Source organism: Mustela putorius, unplaced genomic scaffold (genome assembly GCF_011764305.1).
Source record: "Mustela putorius furo isolate JIRA1106 unplaced genomic scaffold, ASM1176430v1.1 tig00000174_pilon_pilon_pilon, whole genome shotgun sequence".
NCBI lineage: Eukaryota > Metazoa > Chordata > Mammalia > Carnivora > Mustelidae > Mustela > Mustela putorius.
The window spans coordinates 40,137,388-40,164,877 of NW_025421304.1; the positions used below are offsets into that span (position 1 = coordinate 40,137,388).

Here is a 27,490-nt window from a genome sequence, read left to right on the forward strand (position 1 = left end):
GTCTTTCTGGGAACCCTGAAACTGCAGTTAGATTATGTATTAAACCCTGGTTTGGGAACTCAGTCTAAACGACACCATTTGGGGAGTGTGCTTTTAAAAACAGAATTACTTTATTGTGTCACTGGCCACGCTGTGAGGGTGTGGCCCTCTGTGTCCTGGGGCTGGGCTGCACAGTGAGTGTGGGAGCATCCTTCTTGGGTGTGATGGGGGCTTTTACCCAAGGCAAAAGACAAATTATTACATTTCCTTTTCTACAGCCCACAGACGCGTCCTTGGGACAGGCAGAGGGACATTCCTCTAGGGACTCAACTGCCTCAATGGTCATACTTTGCTAAGGGCAGAAGGCGATCCTAGCCCCACCCCCTCCCACCCAGGATCCTCTTAGTCTACTTTAACATATCAAAATGCCTTTAGAAATTTCTTTTATCTCTAAACCACTCTATCTCTATCTCTAAACCACTCTAAAATGACTGTTTTAAGGCACCAAGTGTGCAGTCCTTTGTTACTGCGGCCCTGGGGAGCGGACAGAGGGATCCCTACAGAGTGGGGTCCCCATCCTTCTGTGCCTCTCCAGCTGCTCCCTGGATAACTCAAGGGGCTGCTGGAGCCCGCCTGCCTCCCTGGGCGGCTAGTGCATAGCCTTCCTGGTCCTCCAGGGGGGCTGCTGTCCATCAGCAGGGCTGTCAGGCACTCTCAGGGTCTTGGGTGGGGAGACCACTCACACTTGCACAGGGACACACACTGCATATGTCTGCATGCCTGGGCACCCTGCCAGCCCGGGCGGTGTCCATGGAGCAGGAGCCCAGGGCCCACGGGTGGCTGAAATCCTGCCAGCCCCCCAGTCCCATGCCCTGCAGCCCAAGGCTCCCTGCACAATAGCACCCCCCACCACCGCATCTTAAGATTGAGAACTATGGACTGCTCCCCTAGGTGGGCCTTGGGAAGCTGGGTCAACGTTCAGGGGCAGGCCAGTGCTGATCTGGAGTCCTGGGAGGGTGCCCCCTCCGCCCAAGCCACCTCTGTGCCCCCAGGTGTGTGTGGCCTTGGCCAGCCACTTGAACATGAGTCGATTCGTCTAGAGAAATAATCAGAAGGCCTGTCTGGGTGGTCTGTTCTCCCGGAGCTGATGCAGGAAAGAGCGTTAAGGTTCGGAGCCCCATGGCCCAGAAAGAATTCTTGAGACGTCTTTGGTGCCAAAAAGTGGTTTTATTAAAGCCCGGGAACAGCGCCCGGGGGCAGAAAGAGCTGCCCCAGGGTCATGAGGACTGGCTCCTGATAGACTTCCACGTTGGGAGAGGGTTAGGGCTAGCTCAGTCTCAGGGAATTTTGGAAGCAAGGTTTCCAGGGCCTTGGGCTATTGATGGGAAAAGGCCATTTATTTATCACCGTCTAATAAAACCTGAGTCATGAGACCCTTCAGATGTATATCGGTGGGCTGTATGCTTGGGGGGTGATTGCCAACAATATCTGGGGGGGTAGTTCAGAGATAAAGGAAATTTCTAAAGGCATTTTGATAGGTTAAAGTAGACTTAGAGGATCCTGGGTGGGAGGGGGTGGGCCTAGGATCGCCTTCTGCCCTTAGCAAAGTATCAACGTGGAGGCAGTTGAGTCCCTAGAGGAAAGTCCCTCTGCCTGTCTCCAGGACTTGTCCTCGGGCTGTAGAAGTAAGGAAATGTAATGATGTGTGTCTTCTGCCTTGGTTTCCCCCATCACAGCTAGCACATCCTGCCCAGCTTCAGGCCTGCGCCTTCCCTCTGCTCGTCGGCGGGACCGGGCTCCCTCCTCTTCAGCCAAGGCCACTGCCAAGGACGGGGAAGGTGGAGGAGAGGGAGGCGGGGGTGAAGACACGCTGAGGGCTCCGGGCTCCGCTGCTGACTAGCCCCGTGGGCACCAGCGTGGCCCCATTTCACAGGGAAGGACGCTCCCCGAGGAGGAGCGTAACTTCTAGAAGAACACGTGGGTGGTCAGGGTGGAGCGGCGTTCCCGGCCCTTCCAGCCCTGGGGCTGCTCCTGCGGCTGCCGGATTTGCTCCCTTGGGGACCTTGGACAGAAGCTCCCGACAACTTTTAGAAAATGAGAACTGGACGGTGGGAGGGAGGTGGGAGAGAAGCGTTTGCGGCTGGGAGAAGGCGCTCCGGCTGGCCGCAGCACTGGGGGGACAGAAGGCAGGGAGAGAGCGGCTGGCGGGAGGGAGGGGGGGGGCAGGGGGGAGGGGAGGGGAAGAGAAAGGGAGGGGAGGAGGGGCAGGGTAAGTGGGAGGGAGAGGGGGAGCTGCCCCTGGGCAGGGGCTCAGGAATGCCCCGGTGGGAGACTGGCCGGGCAGATGGAGCATTGGGGGAGGGAAGTTTGAACCCAGAAGGAGGGTCTCCAAAGCCCACTCAGGGCTGCTGGGTTTTTGTTTTGTTTTAAGATTTTATTTATTTATTTGACAGAGTGAGAGAGATCACAAGCAGGCAGAGAGGCAGGCAGAGAGAGAGGGGGAAGCAGGCGTCCTGCTGAGCAGAGAGCCCGATGCGGGGCTCGATCCCAGGACCCTGAGATCATGACCTGAGCTGAAGGCAGAGGCTTAACCTACTGAGCCACCCAGGCACCCCAGGGCTGCTGGTCTTAATCTGAGTCAACAGCTGGGGAACGTCTGCTCCTGTATAGTTTCTCTGTAAGAAACTTCTCAAGCCCACTTTGAAATTATGATTTCTCTTGGTTGTTGTTGGGGTGTTTTTTTTTTTTTTCTTCTCCTCAGGGACAAGAGGACTGTTCAAACACCCAAACCTACTAATTAGCCCATTTATTGCATGTTGTTGTCCCTGGGAGATAATTTCAATTGATTTACTTTTTGTGCCGCAGCCCAAGAGCCGTTCCCAGACTGCGGTTGTCTGCGGCGAGATTTTGATACTCATTCATCACATAATCACTGGGTAAACAAGTTATTCACAGTGACATTAACTCTGCTGTGTTCTGCCAAGTAAGGAATATTTGTCCCCACCTTGCATAAATCTGCCTGTCCAATCCTTTCCTCCCAAGACCGTCCTCATTACACGAACCCGCTCAGTTCCTTTGACTCAGCTAATTTGTGCTGCAGGACAATGATGAAGACTGCTTTTGAAGAGGAGAGGCCCTTCAATGTCTTCTTGGCCGAATCCCCTGCGGGGCAGGCAGGCGGCTGTAGTTTTTGCCGGCACTGGCATATTTAAACTGCAAGGTGATGTCATCTAGCTGGGCAAGAGTCACAAGGCCGCCTCCTCCAGGAAGCCTGGGCCACCGCCTCCTCCCTTCCTGCTGCTCTGCGCTCCCCGGAAACCCTTCCTGAGCGCCCCCTTGCACCATGGGTATGGACTTCACCACGGAGCCCAAGGGCGGACCTGGAGGCCCAGGGGCTGCTCCACCCGCCCCCCCCAAGCCTTAGTATCCCCATCTGGCAAATGAGTTAGCCACAGACGTGTCTCCTGGGGGGTGGCAGTGGTGAATCGGGGAAGGGGGCTGAGCAGTGGTGTTCCTGGGTCCTGCCGGTCTTCAGGCAGTGGCCGTTGTCAGGCCTGTCTGCTCCCTGCTCCTGAAGCTGGCCCCTGGTCTCGCCATCTCCTTGCGGGGGTGGGGGGCGGTGTGGAGGTGGGGGCTCTCCCACAGAGAAGGTGCCCGAACGGGAAGTGAATGGATTATACAGGATGTCCTCTTTACAGGAGCTGGCTCCAGGGAGAGAATGGACACCCCGTTCTCAAATAGGGTCTTAGATGACATTTTGATATTTTTCCATTGTATTGCGGCCCTTTCCCCGCTGCCCTGCAGAGGGTGAATAAAAGCCAGAGAAACGTTAGTGAGAGCCGCCCCGTCCCCCAACCCGGTGGTGTGATGGCAGGTTAAAAACCCCACTTACGCCCTGAGATGCTGGGACACAGACAGCCACCCCCTTGGGCTTTCAGCAGAGCTCATTCTTCTCAGCAGAAAGGAGGTGACAGGTCCTCCGATGGCTGTCCCCTACCCTGACCTCAGGGGAGGGCAGCCTCCCCTCATAAGACTTGAGTCAGGTTTCCTGGCACCCCCTGTGCTCCCATGCCCAAGGGTCCAATCGTGGTTACAAGCCACGCCTCGCTGTAGGCAGGGGTGGCTGGGACCCAGGACTCTGGCGAGAGCATGAATAGAACCCCCTGCTCACCTGGTCGTCCCTGGGGCTGTGTGGAGGCCGGCCCACAGGTTGGGGAGGAGGGTGCTTGGAAGGGTGAGGGAAGGCCTCAGACTCTGGGAAGGAGGGGTTGTCCACGTTGGCTGCCGGGCTATTCCTGTAGGTAGAGGGGACCTGGGCCAGAGGAGGGCGGCTCTAAGATATGGGTCCAGGACTGAGCAACTGTTCTGGGGGCATCAGGAGTGAAAATATTTCATTGCCTAGCGTCGATACCGGTTGAGAAGACAGAGCTCTGGGTGACCAGGTTGGCATGGGTCTTTCCCCAGGGGATTGGCTGATGCACTTCGCATGCAAGCTCTTGCCCCCAGAGTGGTAGGTCACCAGAGCCAGCCAGCGTGGCTGGAGACACAAGCTCCCTTCCCCGCCAGGGCCAGCAGCCAGAGTCTGGGGTGGATGTCTGGCCTGACGATGCCTTTAGAAGCTTCTGCAGAGCACAGGGTCCAGGTGCAGGGCACAGGGTCCAGGGTGGACGAGGAGCCCTGCTGTTTCAGTGGGTTACTCGGAAGAAGCTCTTCTTTTGCTGGTACAATCGCCTGGTACAGGGGACCGCTGCTGCTGTCTCGTGGCCCCACCCCTCAGAGCAGAGCCAGCAAACTTTCTACAGAGAGCCAGAAAGTCACTATTTCCACCTTGTGCTTGACTCTGCCGCCATAGCCTCCAAAGCACTGCAGACAAGGAACAGGCCAGGCTGTGTTTCAATAAAACTCTATTTACAAAAGCAAGAAGGGGGTGCCGATGTAGTTTATTGACCCCTGCCTTAGACCTTAGAATATTCGTCTGAATCTGCAGGGCCTGTAGAGTGAGGGGCAGGAGGGGAAGTAGCACACACTCCTTCCAACACATTCCTCTGACCAGAACCTTGGCCGTGGCTCCCTTACAGGCAGGGAAGCTGGAAACGTGGAAGAGGAACCAGATGACAGCAAACCTCTGGCAGCCCCTGACCCAGGGCCCTCCCAGAAGGGAAAGGACAGCCTTAAGGTGCGTGTTGGCATGGTGGGTAACACTGGGACAGGCCCAGGAACCACAGACCTGGGTTTGAATGTCAGCTCTGCCCTTACTGTCTGCCTTGGGATAGTCACCTAACTTCCCTGTGCCTTGGTTGCTTTGTCTGTAAAATGGGGACATTAGCACCTTCTTCAGAGGGAGTTATGAGCGTCCAGCGGTGCATGAAGTGATGGGGCCGAAAGTGGCTTGCAGCCAACACCCCCCAGAGCTGCGATTGTCCCGAATGATGCGGTTGCTGCCCAGCACCTCCTGTCTCTTTTGGAAGGGTGCCCTGGTTTTCTTCTGGGAAAACTCACCCTCCGCATTCTCAGCCATGTGGCTTGGGTGGGACTATCTTGGGTGAGCCTATCTTCTGCTCCAGGGTGAACCCCAACTCACATAAACCAATCAGTATAGCCACAGTGGTTGTTTCAGGAGTGCAGCCATAAGGGGCTCAGCCAGGAAGACTCAATGAAACCACATGCTTGGGATTCTGGGGAGCAAAAGTTTTTTCTCTCCCATCGGTTTGGGGAAGTGAGGGTGTGAGGCTTGGAGCTTGGGCAGCCACCTTGTGGCCATGAGGCGAGCCTGGGAGTGAAGGTGACACACCCAGAGAGGCAGAGGGAGGATGCAGAGAATCTGAGCTTGTTTGATCCTCATGACAGAGGTTGAACACCTGGAACAAACCATACTTGACTCCACCTAGATTTTCAGTTTCAGAGCCAGTAACAAGACTTCCTTGTTAAAGGAAGTCTGAGTAGGGTTTACTATATTTGGAAGTGAAACATTCCTAACTGATTTTTTTTTTTTTTAAGATGATAGAGAGCAAGAGAGAGTGCACAAGAGTGAGGGCGATGGGGACGGGCAGAGGGAGAGGGAGGGAAAGAATCCCAAGTAGACCTCACGCCCAGCATGGAGCCCAACACGGGGCTTGATCTCATAACCCTGAGATCATGACCTGAGCTGAAGTCACGAGCCGGACGTTTCGCCACTTGAGCCACCAGGCGCCTGTCCTAACTGTATTTATGGGTGTTCCCTAGGAAGCGCTCCAGCGTGCCCGTGGGGATCCTGGAACAGGAGTCTGAATGAGAGGGAGATTGACCTCCATACAATAAGTGCTTGGTGTTTTCCTGGGTCCAGCGTCGCCCAGAGAACTGGAGTATGGATGGGCTTGATTTCCAGTCACCTGTGGTCTTGATTCCACACCCTGCACGGGCTGCCATCCCTTCTCTGGCTCACTCCTCTCTCTCTCCAGCTGGTGTTTGTCAGGATCGTGTCCCAAATAAACCATCGGCATGTAAATCCCGGAGTCAGGGTTTGCTTCTGGGAGAACCGAGGCAGACCTCCTCAGAATTTGCCCCCATTTGGCGCCCACGGGCCCCCACATCACTGGTGTCAGGACACTGCCCTCTTCCTTCCCAGGACTTACCAGAAGCTGCATTTGTCCCGTTCATTTCCTTCTGGACTCTGACTTCCTACCTCCTGCCTTCCCCCAACTCAGGACCACACCAGCACCTGTTGTGCTAACCTCCCTCTCCGATGTTCTCGAACAACACTGGGGACATGGCAGACATGTAAGAAACACTGCCCCAGAACCCCCAGAACAACAAGAGGTTGTCCTTCCCAACCTCTCAATGGTCTTGGCAGTGACCCCTGACCCCTGCCACCCTTCACCCAGGGGCTCCGGGACTAGACCCACCCCAATACAGCAGAGAGGCCACAACATCACACTGTAACATTGTTTAATGTTTCTCTCGCAGTTGCAGGGGACCAAGGAGCCCCGAAGCCTGGTTAGGAAGGAGCCAGGTGACACTGCTGAGCTTCTCAGAGGATCTGATTTTAAGCTGGTCACTGGCCAAGTACAGTGGAAGCCTCTGGAACAGCAAGATAGGCTAATTTTAGCGTGAGGCACCCAGATTCATTCTGTTCCCAGTCGCCCTTGGTTTTGTCCTGCTTAGAGCAAAGGTGAGTTATGAAAGTCATGTCACATTTTTCTTGCGTTGTTGGGAGCGGGGCTGGGTGAGGACAGCCTTAGCCGGGGGCCCTGGGATGACCAGGGAGCCACAGGGCTCTCGAGGACAGCCCTTTGTTTTATTTTGAACTGACATTCTGTTCCTGAGGTGCCCCTTGGCTTGATGTCAAATGCTGGATAGGGGTGCCGGCCCAGGACCAGGGGGGCACAGAGCTGAGGGCACCGGGCCGCCAGCCCTGACTTTGCCGACTGAGGCTGTGTGACTTGCCACATCGCATCCCTTCCCTGAGCCCTCACGTCCACACGGGGCAGGTTCTTTGGCTCTGAGAATCCACGGGCCTTTCTATTAAAAAGGAAGGGTTCGATTTGTCCAAAATTTTGGGGTCAGAAACCTCACAGAAGGTTGTGGAAGCAGTCCAGACTATGGGAGACTCAGGAGGTCAGCTGCAGCAATGCCTTCTCCAGCCTCTCCTGACAGCAGAAAGCCGTAAGGATATTATTAGGTCAACCAACAAGACTCGAACAGACAGTAGATTAGACTAAAATGTTGCATCAACGTTAAATGTGGTGATGTTGACGGCTGTACTGTGTGGTTTTGTAAGAGAAGATCCTCGCTCTTAGGAGAGAGACCCCCCCAAACCCCCCGAAGTATTCCAGGGTCTCCTTGGCGCTCCCCCTTACAACGAAGGAGGTAATTTACCTTAGAGCTTCCTCTCCTTTCATTTTTTGGGTGAATCACGGATTCCGTTGAGAATCTAAAGAAATCAGCTGACAGCGGACACTCTGAACCACACGTACCATACATGCTTTGTTGCCTATCCTGTCCGGAGGCTCCCAGGCCCTCTTGAAAACTCCCGGCTTAAGAATTCTTGGGCTGATGTTTTTCTGACATACCTTCTAGGGCTACATTCTAAAGTTATTGATTTTTTTCTTTAAGATTTATTTATTTGAAAGAGAGATTGAGCACAAGCCGTGGGAAGGGCAGAGGGAGAGAATCCTGGAGCAGACTCCCTGCTGAACACCGTCCCCGGGCCCTGGAATCCCAGCTCCGATGTCATGACCTGAACAGGAACCAAGGGTAGGACGCTCAACTGACTGAGCCACTGGGGCGCCCCTCCATTCTAAAGCCCCCAAAGGACCATGATGTAGTCAACTTACTCTCAAATGATCCAGAAAAATCTACTACTTATATATAATAATAATAATAAACAGTAAGTGATAAAGCAAACAGCAAAATGTGTTTTTAAAAAAAAAAGTGTATTCAGGTAATCGTATGTATGCGCTGTTTTTGTTCTCCTGACTTTTTTTTCTTTGACGTTTCCCAAATAAAATGTTAAAAAATCAAAAAACAAAAGACAGTTGCCTGGTGACTAGGAGTCATGCTGTAAGTGGGGCCCATTGTTAGCACAGCCATATGAGGAAGAGCAGGCGGGTTCAGTGCCCCTGGGTGAGGGGCAGGCCCAGACCCTTGGCCTGGCGCCTGCGGGCCTCGGGTGGGGGCGGGGAGCCCAGATGGGTGGCTAGGAAGGGGGCTGGCAGCTGGTAGCAGAGATCTCAGTGAATTTCTATTCAAACTGGAACGACTCAGTGATGTTTGCTAAGGGAGCAGCTCTGTGGAGAGTCAGGGACCACGGTTTTTTATTTTTGGGGTTTTTTGGTTTTTTGGACCTCTCTTCTGGTTTCTTACCTGCCCCTCCATGGCATAGACTGTAGCAGTGAACTCTGCTTCCCAGAATCACATACTGTCCAAGCCCAGAAGGACTTTAATAGCCATCGGGTCCAGCCTCTCCATGGGATCAGTGAGAAAAGGAAGCGCCAGTGAAATCAGTCGCCTTGTCCACTGTCATGTGACAAAGGGTGACAGCTGGTGCCAGAGGTACCCCGAGACAAGCCTGCTTACTGTGTTCAGGGTATCAGGGCAAACTCAGATTCTTGTTATCCTGTTGTCTTGAATATTTTCTTTGAGAACTGTTTCAGATGAGCCTAAAAGCTGAGTGTTCTGGGGAAATCAGGATGCTTGGATCTAACTAAGTAAACGGGCTGTGTGACCTTGGGCAGGTGGCTTTCCCTCTCTGAGTCTTGGTCCCCCCATCTTAAAATACGAGAGGTGATTTATTACATAAATTATTATCCTCTTATAGGGGCCACGGATTCCTTTAAGGATCTGATAAAAATTGCCGGACCCCTTTTCGAAGCCGGGCACTTTGAGATGCACATAACCTCCAGGTTCACAGACCTCCTCATGGAAACTCTCGTCTTAGATGGTATTCTGATGAGCTGTCCAGTTACCCATTTCTCAAATCCCGTACCCAGCAGACTAGAGTCAGCGGGTGGAGCCGTCTTTGCACCATCCATCCCCAAGTCACTTCTTGGGCTCAACTCTGCTTAGAGAGATGGTGAACCAACACTTAAAAGTTATCCAGATGTTAGCCACAATTGTGGTGTGCACAGCGTAATGTATAGACTTGTCCAATCACTATGTTTTACACCTAAAACTAATGTAACATTGTGTGTCAACTTCACTTTAATAATAACAATAATAATAATAATAATAATAATAAAGTTGTCTGTGGGAGCCACCTCCATGACACGACACGAAATTGCTTGAAGCAAAGGGTCCTTTACTCTTTGCCTTCGGCTGGAAAATTTCGACTTTTGGCTGCAGTCCTGCCCGTGGACCTCAGAGAAAACAAGCCTTCCAGGGACTGGCAAGACTCCTTTCAGCCAATGGGTATGAAGAGACTGCCTGGCAACTCGCTTGTCATCACTATCCTATCCAATCAGCATGAAGTTTGGAAAGCCGGCTAGACAAATTCTACTTAGACCAGTCCCTGAGGCTATTATCCAGAAGAAAAAAAAAAATGAGTGTTTAATTAAGCCCCATATGCAAGCAATCAATTCCAGTTTTTCTCTTCTATTTGGTAGAATTTCCACCGGGTGTGTATTAAGACACTATAGTCTCTTAACGTTGGCGATGGGCTCACCTAGGCTTCTTCCAGTCCTGGCCCGCTTTTGTTCAGATGGCTGGGATGTGAACCAGAGGAGAAAGCAGATGCTTGGGTGCAAGCCATCACGGGATGGGCAGAGCCGCAACGAGGAATTATTGCACCAGGCAACGCAGCACGGGGAAAAGGCCTCCAATCAGAAGAGGGAGGACCAGGCGCGCGGGTCTTCCGCGGACTCTTGAGGCTTGTTCCTTGGTTCTGGGGTGAGATCTCCGCTTCTGTCCAAGGGACCCTGACTGGAGGTGGGAGAGTGTCTAGAAATCCTCACATTCTTTTCAAAAGCATTGCTTGCAAAGGTTTTACCTTACGATGCAGAGCCCTCTACCCACAGAGCAGCCCCGAGGGTCTTGCTGGAGCTCCAGCCAGAAAAATCACAGATCCAGCCGAAGCCCCACACTTGACGGAAGGAAAGGAGCCAAGGGCACACAGAGAGTGAAAATCTGGGCCTGAGTGAGCAAGTAGGTCCTGAGCAACTGAAGCTCAGAGTGACTCTGCTATTTGCTTCCCGGGGCGGGTGGCACGGGGTGGGAATTTTATAAGGGGTAAGGGCTTCCCTTGCGTGTGACCACCGGGCCACTGTGCAAAGAGCTTCCTTGGTGAAACGTCAGCATGGGAAGGACTGGGGTCGGTCTGCTGATTTGGGGGGCTAGGGAGATGGAGACATGTACCCACCCCAGGTGGGAGGGTACCCAGGGGAGTGAAAGGGAACGGGGGCTGCCCATAAGGTAAGGCGAGCTTGCGGCTAGACACTGGTGCGGGCTGCTCCCCGGGGCCAGAGCTGCCGGCACGCTGCCTGGTATTACAGTCCAAGGGAGGCATGAACCTGGCACTTAGCAGGCCTGTGCTAAATGCTAGCGGAATGAATGAAGCGTGGGCAAGCGGTCCCCAGGGATGAAACGCTGACATGCTCACACACAAACCACAGCAGATCTGCCCGTCCCTGACTGCCTCAGCACCTGTGACCCAGGCCACCTCCTGTAGTGGATTTCTAGTAATACGAGGGGGAGCCCCTTGTAGCCTGTCTGAGCTGCCCAGTCTCTGCCCAGGTGCTGCGGGGGGCATCATCTGTAGTCCAGCCACATCACCGCATCTTCCAGCATCTACCAGAATGCCCAGATCCTCCACTCAGCCCGCACAGCCCACCGCCTTCCCATCCCTACCCCCTTTCCAGCTTCAGCTCCCCAAACATCCCTCCTCATGGGTCTCCATCTCAGGAGTCATTGCTCTGGTCTCACTGCCTTGATCTTGAACAGCTTGGTCCTGCACCTGCTTCCTCACTGGCTGCAAAGGGCTGAGTCTGTCCATGAACCAATAGATACTAGACAAACATATTTCAGTGTCAGTGGAGGAATTACTCTCTGGCGACAAGAGGTCTGGAGAGGCAGCAAGGGGCAGACCCCAAGGCCGCCCCCACGTTGGCATTGAAGCTCTCCTGCATCCTCGGTGGCTTAGCTGAGGGCAGAAAGCCAAGGTCTCGGCAGGGCTGGAGGAGCCAGCCGCAGGAACGGTTCTCTCAAGGGCCGATGCAGTGCCCTGCAAGGGTTAGCCTCAGTCAAGGCTAAGAACTGGATGACTGGAGAATGTTTCCTACCAAGAGTCCAGTTGGCCAAGGAGGGCCAGCTGTGCTGGCAAGGTGCAATCCTGCCCAGGTCCCAGCCCCACTAGGAGGAATGGGCACCTGCTCCCAATGTGGGGTTTAACACAGAGGCCAGTTCTGCCTTCTTGGCTGAGAGCTTCCAGAGCTAGGGAAGAGGGAATGGCATTAGGAAAATGCCACTGGCCGTGGGGAGTGGAAATAGGACATACTGATCCCTGTTGGAACCTATGATACGGGGTTGGGTGGGGAGATCTGATCAGAAGGGTTTGCAGGGACTCACCCCTCCAGCTCCTGGTGATAGGGTGGCCGTGGAAAGAGAGTCTTGGGGAGGAATGGAGCTCTGTAGGCTCAGTTCTATGGGTGTCTGGAAGCCAGTCTGGGGTATGGGAGACCTCAGGGGAGGAAGAAGAGTGGAGGGCGGCTGAGCTTACAGAAAGAGTGGGTGTTCCGGGTGATGGGCACAGAGAGAGGAAAAAGCAAGGAGCCTCAGGAAGATCAGCAGGAACCGTGGTGGCCAGTGGGGTCAAGAATCCCAACAAACAAACACCGGTGGCTTTGAGCCCCTCCTAGCTTGGGGAGCCCCCCTGGGGCCCTAGAAACATCCCAGCGGGTGGTCTACACCGTGGCGTTCTCCAGCCCCGTGGGTGGTGGTTTGCGCGGTCCTGCCCTTTTCACCACGGGTTTAGAGTTAAACGTATTTGGCGGGCAAGGCGGGTCCCTCGGGGGTCGGGTCGTCCACGTCACTGAGAAGCTCGTGTTCGCTGGCGGAGGCGGCCGCTTGCAGGTGGCGGAGGCGCGCGCGGAGCCGCTCCTGCTCCTTCTTGAGCTCCAGGTAGGAGTGCGAGAAGGTGTGGAAGATGGACGTGGCCGGGAAGGCCATGATGAGGATCCCGCTCAGGATGCTGCTGAGGGCCACCATCTGGCCCGGCACGCTGCGCGGGACCATGTCCCCGTAGCCCACCGTCGTCATGGAGATGACGGCCCACCAGTAGGAGGCCGGGATGCTGGTGAACTCCAGGACCCGGCCGGACTCGTTCTCCGCCACGTAGACCAGCGGGGAGAAGAGGGTCACGGCCACGCAGAGGAAGAGGAGGAGGAGGCCGAACTCGCGCGTGCAGCGGCGCACGGTGAGGCCCAGCGTCTGCAGCCCCAGCGAGTGGCGCGCCAGCCGCATGACGTAGAGGATGCGCAGGGCCCGCAGCACGCGGAGCGCCAGCCCCACCTTCTCCAGGTATGAGCCCCCGCCGGGCCGCTCGCCGTCCTCCCGGGGCTCGCCGGACACGGCCAGCGACACGTAGTACGGGGAGATGGCCAGGATGTCGATGATGTTCAGGGGCCCCTGGAAGAACTGGCACTTGTCCCGGGCCTGCACGAAGCGCAGACAGAACTCCAGGGAGAACCAGGCCACGCAGACCGTCTCCACGATGAAAATGTAGTAGCACTTCTGCGAGCACTCACCCTGCGGAGGCGACAAGAGGCAGGAGGAGAGTGGTGGGCAGCAGCGCTGGGTAAGGGGGGAGTAGCCACGCCCAGAAGCCACTCCGGGGGTCCCTAGTGATATTGACATCACACATCAGTATCCATCTGTATCAATACGGATTCCATATCTATTCTATATATACTACATGGTCTTTCTCTATATTTGTATATTATCTATTATCTATGTATTGCGATTGAGCTCTGTGTGCCGCAGACTCTCAGCGGTCCATCCATATCCCCTTCTTCTAGAGCTCTCCAGCTATGGCCCGTCAGCTCAGCCAGGGACCACTCTTTCCAGTCTCCATGGCAGTGAGGTGTGTAGCCAAATAACTAAGAACCCACCCGCAAAATGTGAACAGAAGCGCTGTGTGCTACATCCCGTTCCTGGACTTGGGATGTTGGTGTGAGTTCTACACTTGCTTCTTCAGTGTCTGCTTGGACACCCCCCATGACCCAACACCCCAGCTTAGAACCTACAGACTGGACCAACGCCCCACGGGAGGATGGAGCGGGAAGGTGGAAACAATCCTGGGTCTCAGGTGAGAGCTGCCAACTCAACTTGATCCCTCTTTGCAAGAGAAATCAACATCTATTATTTGTTGTTGTTGGTGGTGGTTTTTATTCGGGGTGCAGGGGCAGAAGGAGGAGAGAGAGACTCTCAAGCAGACTCCATGTCCAATGCAGAGCCCGAAACAGGGTTCCATCTCACACCCCTGAGATCACAACCTGAGTTGAAGTCAAGAGTGGGTGAGCCGTTCTCTCTTGGGGCCTCTTTGTTACAGCAGCCAACCTTCACCTTCACTAATATAAACCCCTTTTGTGTACTGTTCCTGCTCGCTGTCACTTACACCTCGCAGTGATGCTGTGAGCAGGCGGCGTGACCCCATTTTGTGCCCAGGACATCGTTCCCAGCAGTAAAATGACTTCCCTGAGTTCACATACAGAGCTGATGGCCTCTCAGCCATTCTATGCTATTTTGTAACTTTGTAGCTTCCTTCCTGCCTTCCCTCACTCATTCATCCAACAATAAAGCATGGAGGGCTCACCTGTGCCGGGCTCCTAGGGTCTGGGGGAAAAGTAATAGAGAAGCAGATGTCCTTTCTGGGAGCGTGGGGGCTGGTAAGGCAGAGAGGGCTCCCAGATCCCTGGGACAGCCCTGTGATGTGTGACCACACTTGTTCATACAGGGTCTGTTTCCCTCCAGGGACCACAGCTAGATGAGAGCTGCTGTGGATTCTCGGTTGACGTCGTTCATGCTCTGTGCCTGGCTCCCAACAGAAAATTCCACTAGCCCCTGTGCCCTTCAAAGTGTGGTCCTTGAACCCAAAACTCAGACTCTCCTGAGATCTTCTAAGAAACACAGAATCTTGGGCTCTACCCCATCCTTAAGGAACCAGAATTTGGATCTTAACAATATTCCCTAGTGATTCAAGTGCACATTAAATTTGAGAAGCTCTGGTCTAGTGCAGTAGTTCTCAGCTTTGGCTGCACATTAGAATCATCTGGGGGCTTTGTAAAACCCCCAATATCTGGGCCAGGACCTCAGAATTCTAATTTAGGTGATCAAGGTTTAAATCTGAGCAGTAGAATTTTCCAGAAGTACCATAGATAATAGTTCTAATCCAAAGCCAGGGTTGAGAACTTGACTCCAAATATTACACACACACACACACACACACACACACGCATGATGGATGAGTGAATGAATGACCAAAGCCAGTTTCCTGATGGAAATGCAAGATGTTGACAACTGCCGCTTTCTTTGGATTAAAAACCTCTGAAGTGGAAAAAGAAATTATTTCCAGTGCCTGGGCCCACGGGAATACTGAACTGAAATGAAATGCTCTTTATGTCTGGCCGCTGGAGGAAGAGAAACAGGTGTTCTACCCCCATCTCAACGTGCCTGTCTGTGTCTGTGACTTGGCTTCAAATCCTGCACTTCCACTTACTCTGCAGATCACCCACTGGTTACAGACAGAGCCTGACTGGTCAGGATAAGGGCGACAATACCCTGCTCTTGCTGGATTTTACAGGAAGGGGAGGAACTTCTGCAACACACGAGAGCTCTTTGCCAGGACCACATGGGGTTTTGGTTCAGCATCGAAGTGCTCAGGAGTTTTGGACCCTGACTTCCCACTCCTGCTGTACCCTTGCTGTGTGACCTTGCAGCAGTCACTTTCCCTCTCTGTGCTTCAGTTTCTAACGAAGAGGTGTTTCTATTAGGTATTTCTAATACAGAACCGGTATTTCTCAAAGCTGATTCAGTACACCCCGCATAGAATCTCCCAGAGGGCTTGTTACAAATGCAGAGCCTTGGGTTCTCATCACAAAATCCAAGGAATCTGCATTTTGGCAAGCCTTCTGGCTGGCTCCGAGGCACCTGGAGGTTTTTCAGACTCTGGGCCAGACTGTTCCCTACTAGGCCCCTCTTGTCACTGACATTCTGGGAGTTTCCCCCTTGGTTTAAGGATTCCTGGTAGCCTGGGAATAAATAACCTTTGGAGACCAGTGACCCAGTAGCTCAAGAAGGTGACTTCTGAGAGGTAGGGAGGGCTCTGCGGATCCTCCCTCTGCCTCCGGGCGGGGATTTGGCTATTCAAGGCATGCACGACCCACAACCCACGTCCCTCCTGCCTGGCATGCCGGCCACCTCCCAGCACTGCTGCAATCCCTCTCCCGCATCACCACCGTGCATCACTCGCTCAAATCCTGCAGCCACGCTCCCAGCGCTGGTCCTCCCAGAGATGCCCCATTCGCGGCAGGGATGGATGAGGCCCCAGCCCAGGAAGGAATTCCCAGGCCAGCCATGGTTGGAGGAGAATAGGAGGGAAATTAAAAACGGACGCTCCTGGTGGTATTTTGTCGGCAGGGTGAATAACTAATTCTGGTTTGCCCACAGATTTCTGCTTTGAGCACAGAAAGTAAAGTCCCCATCACCAGAGCCCCTCGGTCCTGTGCAAACAGGGACCGGTGTCACCCCTCCTGGTGGGTCTTGTCCCGGCAGGAAGAGGTCTGCTCTGACTCCTTCATACGCAGTGAAGGACACAGGTCAGGTCCACGAGGACCAGAGGGTGAGCAATGCCACACAGTGGGGCTCCCACATGGCATGCGGGGTCACGACAGCCCGACGCAGGAGATGTGCTCTGTGTTTCCATCTATGTGACATTCGAGATGGTGGACCCAATCACCATCGCAGCGGCCACCTCTGGGTGGGGTAGGGTTCCGCCACGAAGGAACATGAGAGAGCTTTCTGGGGGAATGGGAGTTTCCTACATTAAACTAGGATGTGGGTGACGCGGGTGCCTAAGTGGTTCCGCTGTCCAGTTAAGATCTGTGCATTTCATCGTGTGTACATTTCCCCTGTCGCACTGTAAAATGAAACAGAAATGAACGATAGTAATAATAAGAGATCGGGGTGAGGAGGGGGTCGGGGGAGAAAGAACAGGAGTGACTCATTGTGGAAACGGAGTCATGGGTCCTCGGAAGTTCAACACTATTCCATTCACTTTGTGAAAGCCCGGCATTTTCCACCATGAAAAGTTAAAAAAAATGAATCAGGGTCAGAAATCAAAGGACAGTCAGTTACCACTCCGCACTCCCCGGGAAGGCTGCGAGTGTCAAGACAGAAAGTCGTAAGTGTCAGTGACCTCCACCGCTCTGGCGGGAATGGAAATGGCGCAGCTGCTGCGGAAAGCAGGTTGGTGGCTCCCCCCAAACTGAACATGTGTTGAGCCGCCTGGGTGGCGTGGTCGGTTGAGTGCCCGACTCTGGGTTTCAGCTTCAGGTCATGGTCTCGGCATGGAGTCTGCATATGACTCTCTTGCCCTCTCTCTCTCTGACCACCCCCCCCCCAATAAAATAAATCTTTAAAAAACATTTTTTTAAGTCAAACACACGTTGGCCATATGACCCAATGATTCTACACTTGGGTATAAACCAGGAGGACCTAAAAAAATCCATCCACCCAAAAACTTGTCCGTGAACGTCCACAGCTGCGTCATTCCCAGCAGCCAAAAGCAGGATCAACGGAAATCCCCATCAACTGATGAATGAATGACCCAAATGAGCTCTAGCTACATGATAGGATATTACTCAGCCCTAAAAAGGAAGGACTGATACGTGCTAGAGCCTGGGTGAGCCTTGACAACCTTCTGCTCCATGAAAGAAGCCAGACCCCAAAAGCCAGATGCCGCGTGGTTCCATTTATAGGGAATGCCCAGAGAAGGCAACCCGTGGGGACAGAAGTACGTGGGTGGTTTCAGGGGCTGGGAGGATGGGGGAGAACGGGGAGCACCGAGAAGTGGGAGCAGAGTTGCTTTGTAGGAGGATGAAAATGCTCTGGGACAGTGATGGTCGCACAAATGTGCACTAAAACCATGGATGTGGGCACTTTAAAAGGGTGCCTGTTAGGATGTGAATTATACCTTAATAAGAAGCCAGGGCCCAAGCCGGCGTTGACCAGGTCAGCTAGGTGAGGTACTGAGGGGTCCCACAACTTTGTCCCAACCCTTTTCTCAAAGCTTGGGAGTGGGGTGACTCAAGGGCTCTGGGGTCACAGAACAGACAGGGCTTTCCGAGGGCAAGGCCACTCGCCTTGGGCAGGCTGTCCCATGGATGCTACAGGGACAAGAAGGGCCAGTTCCGGAAACACCATCTAGGAGAGACGTGGGGCCAAGGTCTTGACCTTGGAGCTTTTCTCACACCCCGGACCTTGGAAATAGGGCCCAAATTGGCCACTTCCCACGTTCTGGTAGCTCAGTGCTGGTCTCCAACCACTCAGCAGCTCGTGCCTTCTGCCTGTGAATTCACGCCCAGAGAGGGAGGGAGAGGTCAAGAGAGACAGAGCAGGTGTTCAATCCAAGTGGCCTCTGGTCCAGGGCTGCCTCCTGGCCCTGCTGACTCATTCCTCTTCCCGGCTTCTCCTTGCCCCCAGGAGCCGGGCGTCTCTGCCCTCTCTCCCCTCCGTTCTGCGCCTTCCTGGCCTTCTGCATCCTCTCCCTCCCAGCAGCCCCACTCCCCAGCCCTGGGACACAGAGGCTCTGGAAGTGTAGGCAGGAGGGGTTGGGCACGGAGACAGGGAAGCATGACGAAGCAGGAAGAACAGGGGAACTACCGTGAGTCAGGAAAAGTGGGTCCTGTCCTGGAGACGGGGATTACTTCTTGCTGGCCCGCATATAGGGACTCTAAGCTGGAAGGCGGAAAAAAAACCCCAAACAGAAAAACCAGGTTAAGAAGCATTCCCTAGAGCAATCATCAAATGTCACTGAACACAGGGAAGCTCCCGGGAGCCTGACAGCTCTTTATGGAGCTGATTCAAGATCCAAGAAAGGAGCAGGGGAGGACAGGCTGGCTCTGGTGTGAGGCTTTTCCTGAAACTGTACCCCCCAAGGGTGGCATGCCGTACCCACACAAGGAGGGCATCGCTCCAGCGAGGGGCCCACTAGTTCCACCTGATCTTTAAAAAATCTGCCTGTGCCTCCCTTCCCCGGGGCCTTCGTGAGATGCTGAAACCACAGACAGGAGGGAAAACGCTTTGCACAGCTGTAATCAGTGTGCATCTCCCACAGCGAGGTCCCCAAACGGCCCCGGCAAACCTCTGGGGCAGGACTAGAATCTAAAGTGGAGGAGGGAGTGAAGGCTGAGCCAGCGGGCGGAGAGCGGTTTCTGCCTGTCCCGGCCCCCGCGGGGTCTCTGGCGCAGAGGAGGCCCTTGGAAAAGGTTTGCTGAACTCAGGAATGAATGAATGAAGAACGAAACAGGGATGACACCTGAGCCACTGGCTGCCGGCCCCGCCGCTGCCGTCTGGGTTCCCCAGAGCCGGGAGAGGCTGAGGAGCAAAGCAGATGTGCAGGTGGAGGGGTTGGAGGGGCCTGAGCGGAAGCCCTAAGGGTGTGTGAACACGGCTGGTGATGGCTTCGTGCTGGCAGGAGCACGCTGGGTGGGAATTTTCGGTCCTCAGCACCAGCTTCTGAGTAAGGTGAGGAAACGGAGGCGCAGAGCAAGAGAGGGGCTCATCCGAGGGCAGAGGGTGGAGGGCGGAGCCACGGAGAGTCGGTGCTGGGATTTGAACTCTGCCCTAGGGAGCTAGAGATTTTGAGGTCCCGGGGAGGAGCAGAGACGGAGGGAGAGGTCAAGAGAGACAGAGCAGGTGTTCAATTCAAGCGGCAGTGACCTTCGGCCTCCCCCAGAGAGAGGGGAGCGCCCTGACTGGCAGAGCTGCCCAGCCGGGCTGGGGAAAGGTGCTGGGAACGAACGGCAGGGGTGAGGGTCATGACAGAGGACGCAGGCAGAGGAAACCACGCAAACGGCAGCACACAGCCCTGCAAGATGGGATCAACATGATGGCTGTAGAGACCGGGGACTATTACTGGGCCCTAAGAAGGACGGAGCCTGCACACACAACGCCGAGTGATGGAAGCCGGTCCCCCAAAAGCCCAGCACTGAAAGCTGGTGTTGTCCTAAGGAGTCAGGTTTTAGAACCAACTGGTACGTGAGCTCAAATCCAGGCTCTACCGCATCACTAACAGTGAGCTTTGGAAAGGGATAAAACTTGGCCGATCCTCAGTTTCCTCGCCTGTAAAATGGGGGCAGTAGTAGTACCCATTTCCCAAGCTGTTGCAAGGACTAAGTCCATCGGTCAAATGTCAGCCTCGTGAAGGGCACGTAATAAGCATCAGTTCTTGCTTCCCTTGGGGGACAAGTTCTTCCGAGGAAACCAGAAAAGGCTGGAAGTACCTGGCAGGTGCTTAAGCATTTGGCACGGTCCTTCTTGTCCACACCACCTCCCCCCTCTCCCGTTTTACTTTGCCAACCTCCAGTGCAGACCCTTCTCCCCAAGTGCCAAGTTTACTGCATGGGAGGTCGCTGGAAGAAGGTAGGAGAATAAAACCAAAGGAAACCTGCCTCTTCCACCCAGCACGGCACAGTGTCTGATGGAGGAGGTCTGTGGGTCCCAGCCCTGGCATGTCTGTCCACCCACGCAGCATTAATTCATCTGAGCAGATGCTGCTGGGCCCTCCAGGCTGACGTAGCCCCCAGGTCTCCTGGCTGGGCCTGCCCCCAGAATCATCTGGCCAGCTGAACATCCCTGAGGGCAAATACGAATTATCAGACACGCTTGGTGCTGGAGAGAACATTGTCTTTTTATGTAAATGGAAGGCACAGTTTTGAAAAAACAAAGACCGCCTCCCCAGCCTCCTGCTTCTCTAAATTACCATCTAAACAGGGAAATACGATTTTTTGGAGGGCAGCACCTCTGAGCCTCTCTCCAGGCAGCAAGCTCACACGGAGGTGGTTTCTGCAAGGTGAAAACGGAGAGATGTATCCTGGGGGTGGGCATCAGGCCCTTTTATCCCAGGAGAAAACGGCAGCCCGGCTCCTGGGCTCAAACTTGGGGCTGCTGGTCCTGCCGGTCTCCTGGTGACCTCTGATTTGATCTCCTGAGTTCCCCACCAACCAGGCCTGGGTTTAGACCTTGGGTAATCTGCAAAGCATTAGGCTTTGAAAAGACCTCGTCCCTCTGCACAGTCTAAATCCTGGCTCCCAGGAAATCCCTGAGGTACAGGTTTTTATGGAAATTGAGGGGTCCTTTCCCAGCAGCTCGGATCAAGGGCACCCTTCTGGGGGCGGGGGACGGAAGCTATTTATTTGGTCCTAATTTTTTACTGTAGTGTCCAAGTGTAAATATTTCTGCGAACAAGACTCTTAAATCACATGATTCGGTGCTAAAGGATAAAACAATGTCTCCATTTAGAGCTACAGTCCTCCCCCTTGGGGAAAAAAATGCTTTTTGAAAGTGGAAAGGTTTTGCTGGGTTTGCTTTAGGACGAAACATTTATAGGTTGCATGAGATACATTTTATTCACTAAATATTTATTGAGCGCCTAGCTTATGTAAGGGGTAGGTTCTTCATCTAAGTCCTTTCTTTCTGGAAAGTTCTCTGATCCTACCATATTGCCCTGGGATATACCTTTAAGGGAAGGGAAATTCTGTGGGTTGACAACGATTATGGGCCATATGCAGGATTCATTATTTTATATATGTGTTCTCTTTATCAGCTCCCTCCGTCTGCCACATTGTTAATTCCATAATTAGGGTCATGGGGAGCTATGGAGGAACGTAGAGCAGGACAGGAGCAACAGTTTCAATCAGGAAACAAATCCAGTTCTCAGTTCAAAGCTTTCCAGTAAACATCCCAAAGAAAGTTAAGGTCTTATCTCATTTCTCAGACTCCCTGGCCCTTGAGGGTCTCCCACAACTTCCTGGAAAAAGCGTGCAGGAGTAGGCAAGAACACCTTTCTGCTGTTGCCTCCTGGGACAATCACTTGGAAGTTAACTCTTCTCTGAGATCCCCATGCAGTGAGACTGACTGGGGGGCTCAGGAACCTAGCAACCAGCAGGAATCTTGGCCCTCGTCTGTATTCTTGCTCTCTAACTCCAAGAAAGCTGAAGTCCCCCTGCCCCCGTTTCTCCACCTGAACATGGAGCCAGGATGCCCATGAGAAGGTTGGCTCAAGAAGGCAGGGATTTGGGCCAGGAACAGGGCATGGCACAGAGTAGCTGCTCAATAAACACGAAATGAGTGCACCCGTGTGTGAACCCTCACCCAATGTTACCCATTTTACCAAGGAAGAAACAGGTTCAGAGAGGTGAAGCAGTTTGCCTGCGGGCACAGAGCTGGGAGCGGCCCACAACACGAGGCAGGGGTACTTTTGTGAATACCAAGTCCACTAGAGGCAGAGCCACTTCATGACCTTGGTGGGCCCCAAGGCCTTCCCCCCCAATTCCCACACAAAAAAAATTAAAACTAAAAATGTTCACAACTGCACCGACCTAAAAATGCATCCAATGCTTTCTCGACAACAATCTCTTTCTCTGTTGTTTTAGAAGATACTTAGATGTTTACGCGGGCCCTAAGTCTCGGGGGCCCGGGGTGGGCGCGGGGGGCGCGGTCAGGGGCCACTCACCTTGTCCTCTTCCGCCCTCAGCTCGGGCATGGTGCTGACGCACAGGCTGACCGCGGTGGTGGCCACGAAGAGGATGGACAGACAAGCGAAGACCTTGCCGGGGAGCCCCGAGCGCGGGTTTTCCACCATCTCGCGCAGCCCGTGCATGAAGACCCCCCAGCGCGAGGGGTCCCCCGCGGGGCGCCGCGCCTCCCGCCGCAGGTGCAGCGTCTCCTGCTGCCGCAGCTCGGCCAGCTCCTCCAGCCTGCGCAGCAGCTCGCGCAGGCAGCACTTCTCCAGGCGCGCCTCCTCGACGCCCCAGTAGGCCAGCTCCTCCCGGAACGACAGCACGCACGTCTCCCGCAGCAGCGCCAGCCTGCCGGCCGCCAGGAAGCTCACGATCATGCCGAAGGCGCTGGGGCTGCGGTCGAAGAAGAACTCCTGGTTGTCCTCGTCGTAGTCGTCGCAGAGCTGCGCGATCTCCTCGTGGCTGCGGCACAGCCGGAGCCTGCTCAGGCGGCTCAGCGGGAACTCGTCCAGGGTGCTCCAGGGGAGCACGTACCGCCTGCCCCCGACGTTGACCAGGATCTCCTTCTTCAGGTCGGCGGCCGGGGACGCGTCCAGGGCGCCCACCCTGCGCGCCCTCCGGTAGTACAGCCCCTTGGCGGCGGGCCGCGGCAGGCGGCCGGGCAGGAGCGGGCTCAGGGGGCTGCAGGAGCCCCGGCGCAGGTGTCCGGGAGGCAGGCCCCTGGCTCGGAAGGGGGTGGGCATCGCCGGAGATGGCCTGCACCCGGGGGAGGGAGGGAGGCAAGACAACGGAGAGAATCAGCCTCCCACAGGCGTCCTTGACAGCGCGCTGCTAATGCATCTTTCCTTTTTCCCATCTTCCACCCAACTCCGACTTCCTGAGCACCCATTAGGCACCCCGTGTCTACCTGTGACCGGAAGGAAGGAGATGACAGCATCTCTTCCCTGGTCGGAGCTGTGTCACTCCCGGGCTCTGTGGGAGCTTAACTCTGTGGCTTAACCTCTCTGATCTCAGCGTCATTCATGCCAAGGACAAGACTTGTACCACTCTCAGAAGGTACAGTTGGTAAAAGAGAGCTTCCTCGTGGCAGAGTTTCTTGGGTTCCCGGCCAGGTTCTGATCCCTTAGGGACGGTTGGCACAGGAGGGCCACTCAGCCCCTCTAAGCCTTTTGCCTCATCCGTACAGGGGCTGGGGTAGTCTGACGACCCACCTCACTGGGCACGGGGAGGGTTACGTGTGGTAACACACAGGAAGCGTTTATTCGGAACACTTCTAGATGCTTCTGAGATGCCAGGCACCGACCCACATGCTTCCTGCATGCTAACTCACCCCAGCACCTCCACAAGGGAAACAGTAGCATCCCCATTTCACAGATGAGGAAACGGAGGCCCAGCGAGGTTAAGTCACAGAGAATGTGACGGTGTTTGGCACAGCTCTGCCTCTCAGGAGCAGCTCCACAGTGATCTTTTTTTTTTTTTCCTCTCTTTTTTAAAGATTTTATTTATTTATTTTACAGACAGAGATCACAAGTAGGCAGAGAGGCAGGCAGAGAGAGAGGGGGAAGCAGGCTCCCCGCTGAGCAGAGAGCCCAATGTGGGGCTCGATCCCAGGACCCTGAGATTGTGACCTGAGCCAAAGGCAGAGGCTTAACCCACTGAGCCACCCAGGCGCTCCACCACAGTGATCGTGTTTCCTTCCTCCTTTGGAGGACTTGGCCCTCCTCCGTGTTCCGGGGCGCTTGCCTCAGCCACCCTTGTTGTGTAACCTCGAGCCAGTGACTGCCCCTCTCTGGGCCTCAGTCTTGTTATCTGCACCGTGAAGGGGCCTCTAATGCTCTCTCCACTTCAGAACTATTTGAGGTCCTTGACTGTGGATATGAGGTTTAGATCGAGCCCACGCATTTAAAAAACCATCTCCCCAGCCTTGTCCTCCTGGGCACCCTGCAACCTCGTCACCCTGCAACCACTTCCTGCACCCTTCATTCCAGCCAGAGCTGTTTCCAAGGCATCTATAACCTTACATGCCGATCGGCACTCCGATCCAGGGAGGAACTCAGCCGCTGAATGGAAATCAAAGTTCTCGATCTGAGCCCGCTGGATTCCGGCAGGCAGCGAGGAGTTGAATCACAGCCCATGCATTTCACACTTGCTCACCACACAGTGTTACTCTGCATATGCATTCCTTCCTTTACAACGTATGGCCAGAGGAAGAGGAACCGCCTGCAGAGCAAACACTCTTCTGAAATCTGGGGAGACCCTCCTGAGTGTTCTCATCTTCCGAGAGCAAACCCCCAGACCCAGGGAGCTGAAGTGACTCGTCCAAGGTCACACGGCAAATCTGAGTCTAACCCAGGACTCTGTCTCCCAGCCTGGGGCTCCTTCTAGAACACCACTTCTCCCGCCCCCCACCCCCGCAAATCCTTTTGCCCTGTCTGCATTCACTGCACAAACCCAACTTTGCGAGCCACTGCCCCCCTCCAACGGCCGACACTCAAAGCTCTGCCCAGAGCTCAGGAAAGGTACTCTTTCAAAGCAACCCTTGGACAAGCCTGTTCACAGCTGCCCGCAAGCCCCCAGCCCTGCAGCAAACTCGAACTTCTTCCCCCTGAAGTTTGACTCACCTTCCTGTCTCAGGGAGCCCTTTTCCAGCTGTTTCTCTGCCGGGCCGGGGGAGCCCGCGTCTCGATGGCCAGGGGAGAGATGGGCTCGCGGTGGAAATGCAGCAGAAGAAAAGAAAAATTCCAAACACGGCAGTTTCTGGCAGAGTTAGTTTCCAACCTCTCTTCCCTTGCCTCTTCCTGAAAGTACATTCATTCCGCATCTCTCTCCAGCAGCTGCGGAACAGCCCTGGGGCAGCGGGCTGGGGTTTTTACAAGGACCCGGAAGCCCCTGCTCCCCGGGAGAGGTGAGAGTCCGCGGGGTTCGTGCTGGGAGGGAGCCAGCCGGCTGGGCTCTGCGCTCAGAGCCCCACAGGGACAGCCGGCGTGGTCCTGCAAGAGAGGCGGGGGCGGGGGTGGGGGGGAATGGGAATGGCTCAGAAATAATCTCTCCATCACCAGGCTGCCGGGAGCAGCAGCAGCCGCCCGGCTCTGCCAACTGCCTGGGAGGCGAGGAGAGCTGTCCTTCCCTCCCCTCCAAGGAGGAGCCTCCCTCCGAGGCAGCAGAGGGCAAGTTGGGACCGGGACGTCTGCAGCTACCTGTCCCCGTACCTTGGAAGCTCCCCGGGTGGGGGGTGCTGATGATGGGAAGGTGCTCAGGGAAAGGCTGCCAGAGGAACTCTCCTGCTTCTCACCAGCCGGGGGGATAGGCTCAGTCCGAGAAGCCCAGAAGCCAAGTGCGCTGGGTGGGAGCTCCAGAGGAGGAGGGGAGGGGTGAGTGTGGAGCCCCCCGCCCCCGCCCCACCCCCCCCATCCCCTGCTCCCAAGTTAATGGCTCTGTGACCTTGGGCAGGTCCCTTGGTGCCTCTGAGCCTCAGTTTCCTGGTTTGGAAAATGTATGGGAATGAGAAGGATTCAGAGAGACCCTGTTGTGGGTCCGGCTTCCCAGTTGGTGAAGAGGAAGAGGCGCCGTTTCGAAACCTGGGTCCTGGCCTCGGCTCTGCACCACCTTGCTGTGTGTCCTTGGTCGGTCCCTTCCCCTCTCTGGGCCTCAGTTTTCTCACTGGTCAGATGAGGACAGTCATAGCCGTGTTGGTGCAGAGCAGTCTTCCCCTGTAGGTGCTTGATGTACCTCGGCTCTACTTAATTTTCTTAAGAGGTTCTGGGGCCCGGTCTCTTGGCTTCCGAAGGTGAGTTATCATCTGTTCTGTTTTGCAGATGAGGCCTGGAGGTCCAGGCCAGAGGTTTGCTCAAGGTCACCTTGCTAGTTGGAATCTGCGCATGGCAGAGACTTTGAGCTCTGATGCCAGGGTTTGGGAGTGGAGATGGTCCAAGCGTGGGCCTTTCACAGCTACCTGGGGGGTGGCAGCAGCTGGTGGCCTCCGTGGGCTCTCCACGGCCTGGGCCACGGGGATAAAGCCAGGCAGGAGCAGAGGGGCCAGAGAAAGACAGGTGGTCGAGGGTAGTAGCTTTCACATTGCATTGTGTGAAACCCAGGCGTTCTGCAGCAATGACTACGGGGACTGGGGTGAGGGTGACAAAGGGTCGGACACGGGGGAAAGACTCTCTTCTTCAATGTGGCCACTCCTTTCTGACTGGTTTCCCATAGTGAGTGTGTCTAAGTGTGATTCCCCAAATCCCTGGGCCCCCCATGGCCCAGTCTTCACACTCCGTCCATTCAGGGAGGCTCCCGGGCACCTGTTAGTGATAGACACGCTCTACGCCCTTCCCCTGACTCCCCAATTCTCTCTACTCCAGGGCTGCCCCCATACTTCTCCTAAATCAGACTCCAAAATGATCTTTCTAGTTCATGCTGGTTTTTTCCCTCCTCTCTCAATTGATCTCACCTTAACCTCTGGCTTATTGCCCTCAGCTTCTCAGCTCTCTTTGCGTCTGGAGTGTGTGGGTTCCAATTAAGAATCTTTTTATTGGGGCGCCTGGGTGGCTCAGTGGGTTAAAGCCTCTGCCTTCAGCTCAGGTCATGATCCCAGGGTCCTGGGATCGAGCCCCACATCGGGCTCTCTGCTGAGTGGGGAGCCTGCTTCCCTTCCTTTCTCTCTGCCTACTTGTGATCTCTGTCAAATAAATAAATAAAATCTTTTAAAAAAAAAAGAATCTTTTTATTGTATTTATTATTATTATTATTTTAAAAGAGAGAGAGAGGGAGCGAGAGAATCTTAAGCAGGCTCCACGCCCAATGCATTGTCAGACATGGGGCTCGATCACACAACCCTGAGATCATGACCTGAGCCAAAATCAAAAGTTGGATGCTGAACTGCCTGAGGCACCCAGACGCCTCCAAATCAAGAACTTAACACTTCCCTCCTGGGTGAACTTGAGTAAGTTTCTTAACCTCTCTGTGCTTCAATTCCCTCATCTTTGCAATGAAAATTGTAGCCCCCCCCCACTGATTTGTTGTGAGAACTGAACAAACGAATTTTCACAAGAATGCCTAGCATGAAGGAAATCTCATTTAAGCTCTTGCTGTTATTATGAGTATTAACTTATGTCCATGTCACACAAGAAAGATTTTGTTTGAAGACAGGAGTTTGAAAAAACTGATGTTAAATAAGGATTTTTTGTTTGTTTGTTTTTAAAGAAAAATGGAGGTGGATTGATTCAGTATAAGTCCCTGAAGTCTCCTAGGGAGGACAAGGGGATAATTGTCTGAGCTCTCATGGCCAGTCCATGGCATAGCCAGGTTCA

The 27,490-nt window shown here is 54.5% G+C and overlaps 1 protein-coding gene across 1 annotated transcript; it reads right to left on the reverse strand.

The window, feature by feature from the left end:
• Positions 1 to 6,886: 6,886 nt before the first annotated feature.
• Positions 6,887 to 25,490, reverse strand: KCNG4 (potassium voltage-gated channel modifier subfamily G member 4). The gene is made up of 3 exons (XM_004753896.2): positions 24,809 to 25,490; positions 22,181 to 22,943; positions 6,887 to 13,194 (listed from the first exon to the last, which is right to left on the reverse strand). The coding sequence occupies exons 1-3, from the start codon at positions 25,006 to 25,008 to the stop codon at positions 12,424 to 12,426; spliced, it is 1,734 nt and encodes a 577-aa protein (XP_004753953.1). The 5' UTR covers positions 25,009 to 25,490; the 3' UTR covers positions 6,887 to 12,423.
• Between the last annotated feature and the right edge of the window lie 2,000 nt (positions 25,491 to 27,490).

Coding starts and splice junctions, on each gene's coding strand:
- KCNG4 (XM_004753896.2), bottom strand. CDS start 25,008: ATGCGGAATGAATGTACTTTCAGGAAGAGGCAAGGGAAGAGAGGTTGG. Junction 22,944..24,808: donor GGGCTCCCTGAGACAGGAAG/GTGAGTCAAACT, acceptor CCCCGGGTGCAG/GCCATCTCCGGCGATGCCCA. Junction 13,195..22,180: donor TGAGGGCGGAAGAGGACAAG/GTGAGTGGCCCC, acceptor TCGCCTCCGCAG/GGTGAGTGCTCGCAGAAGTG.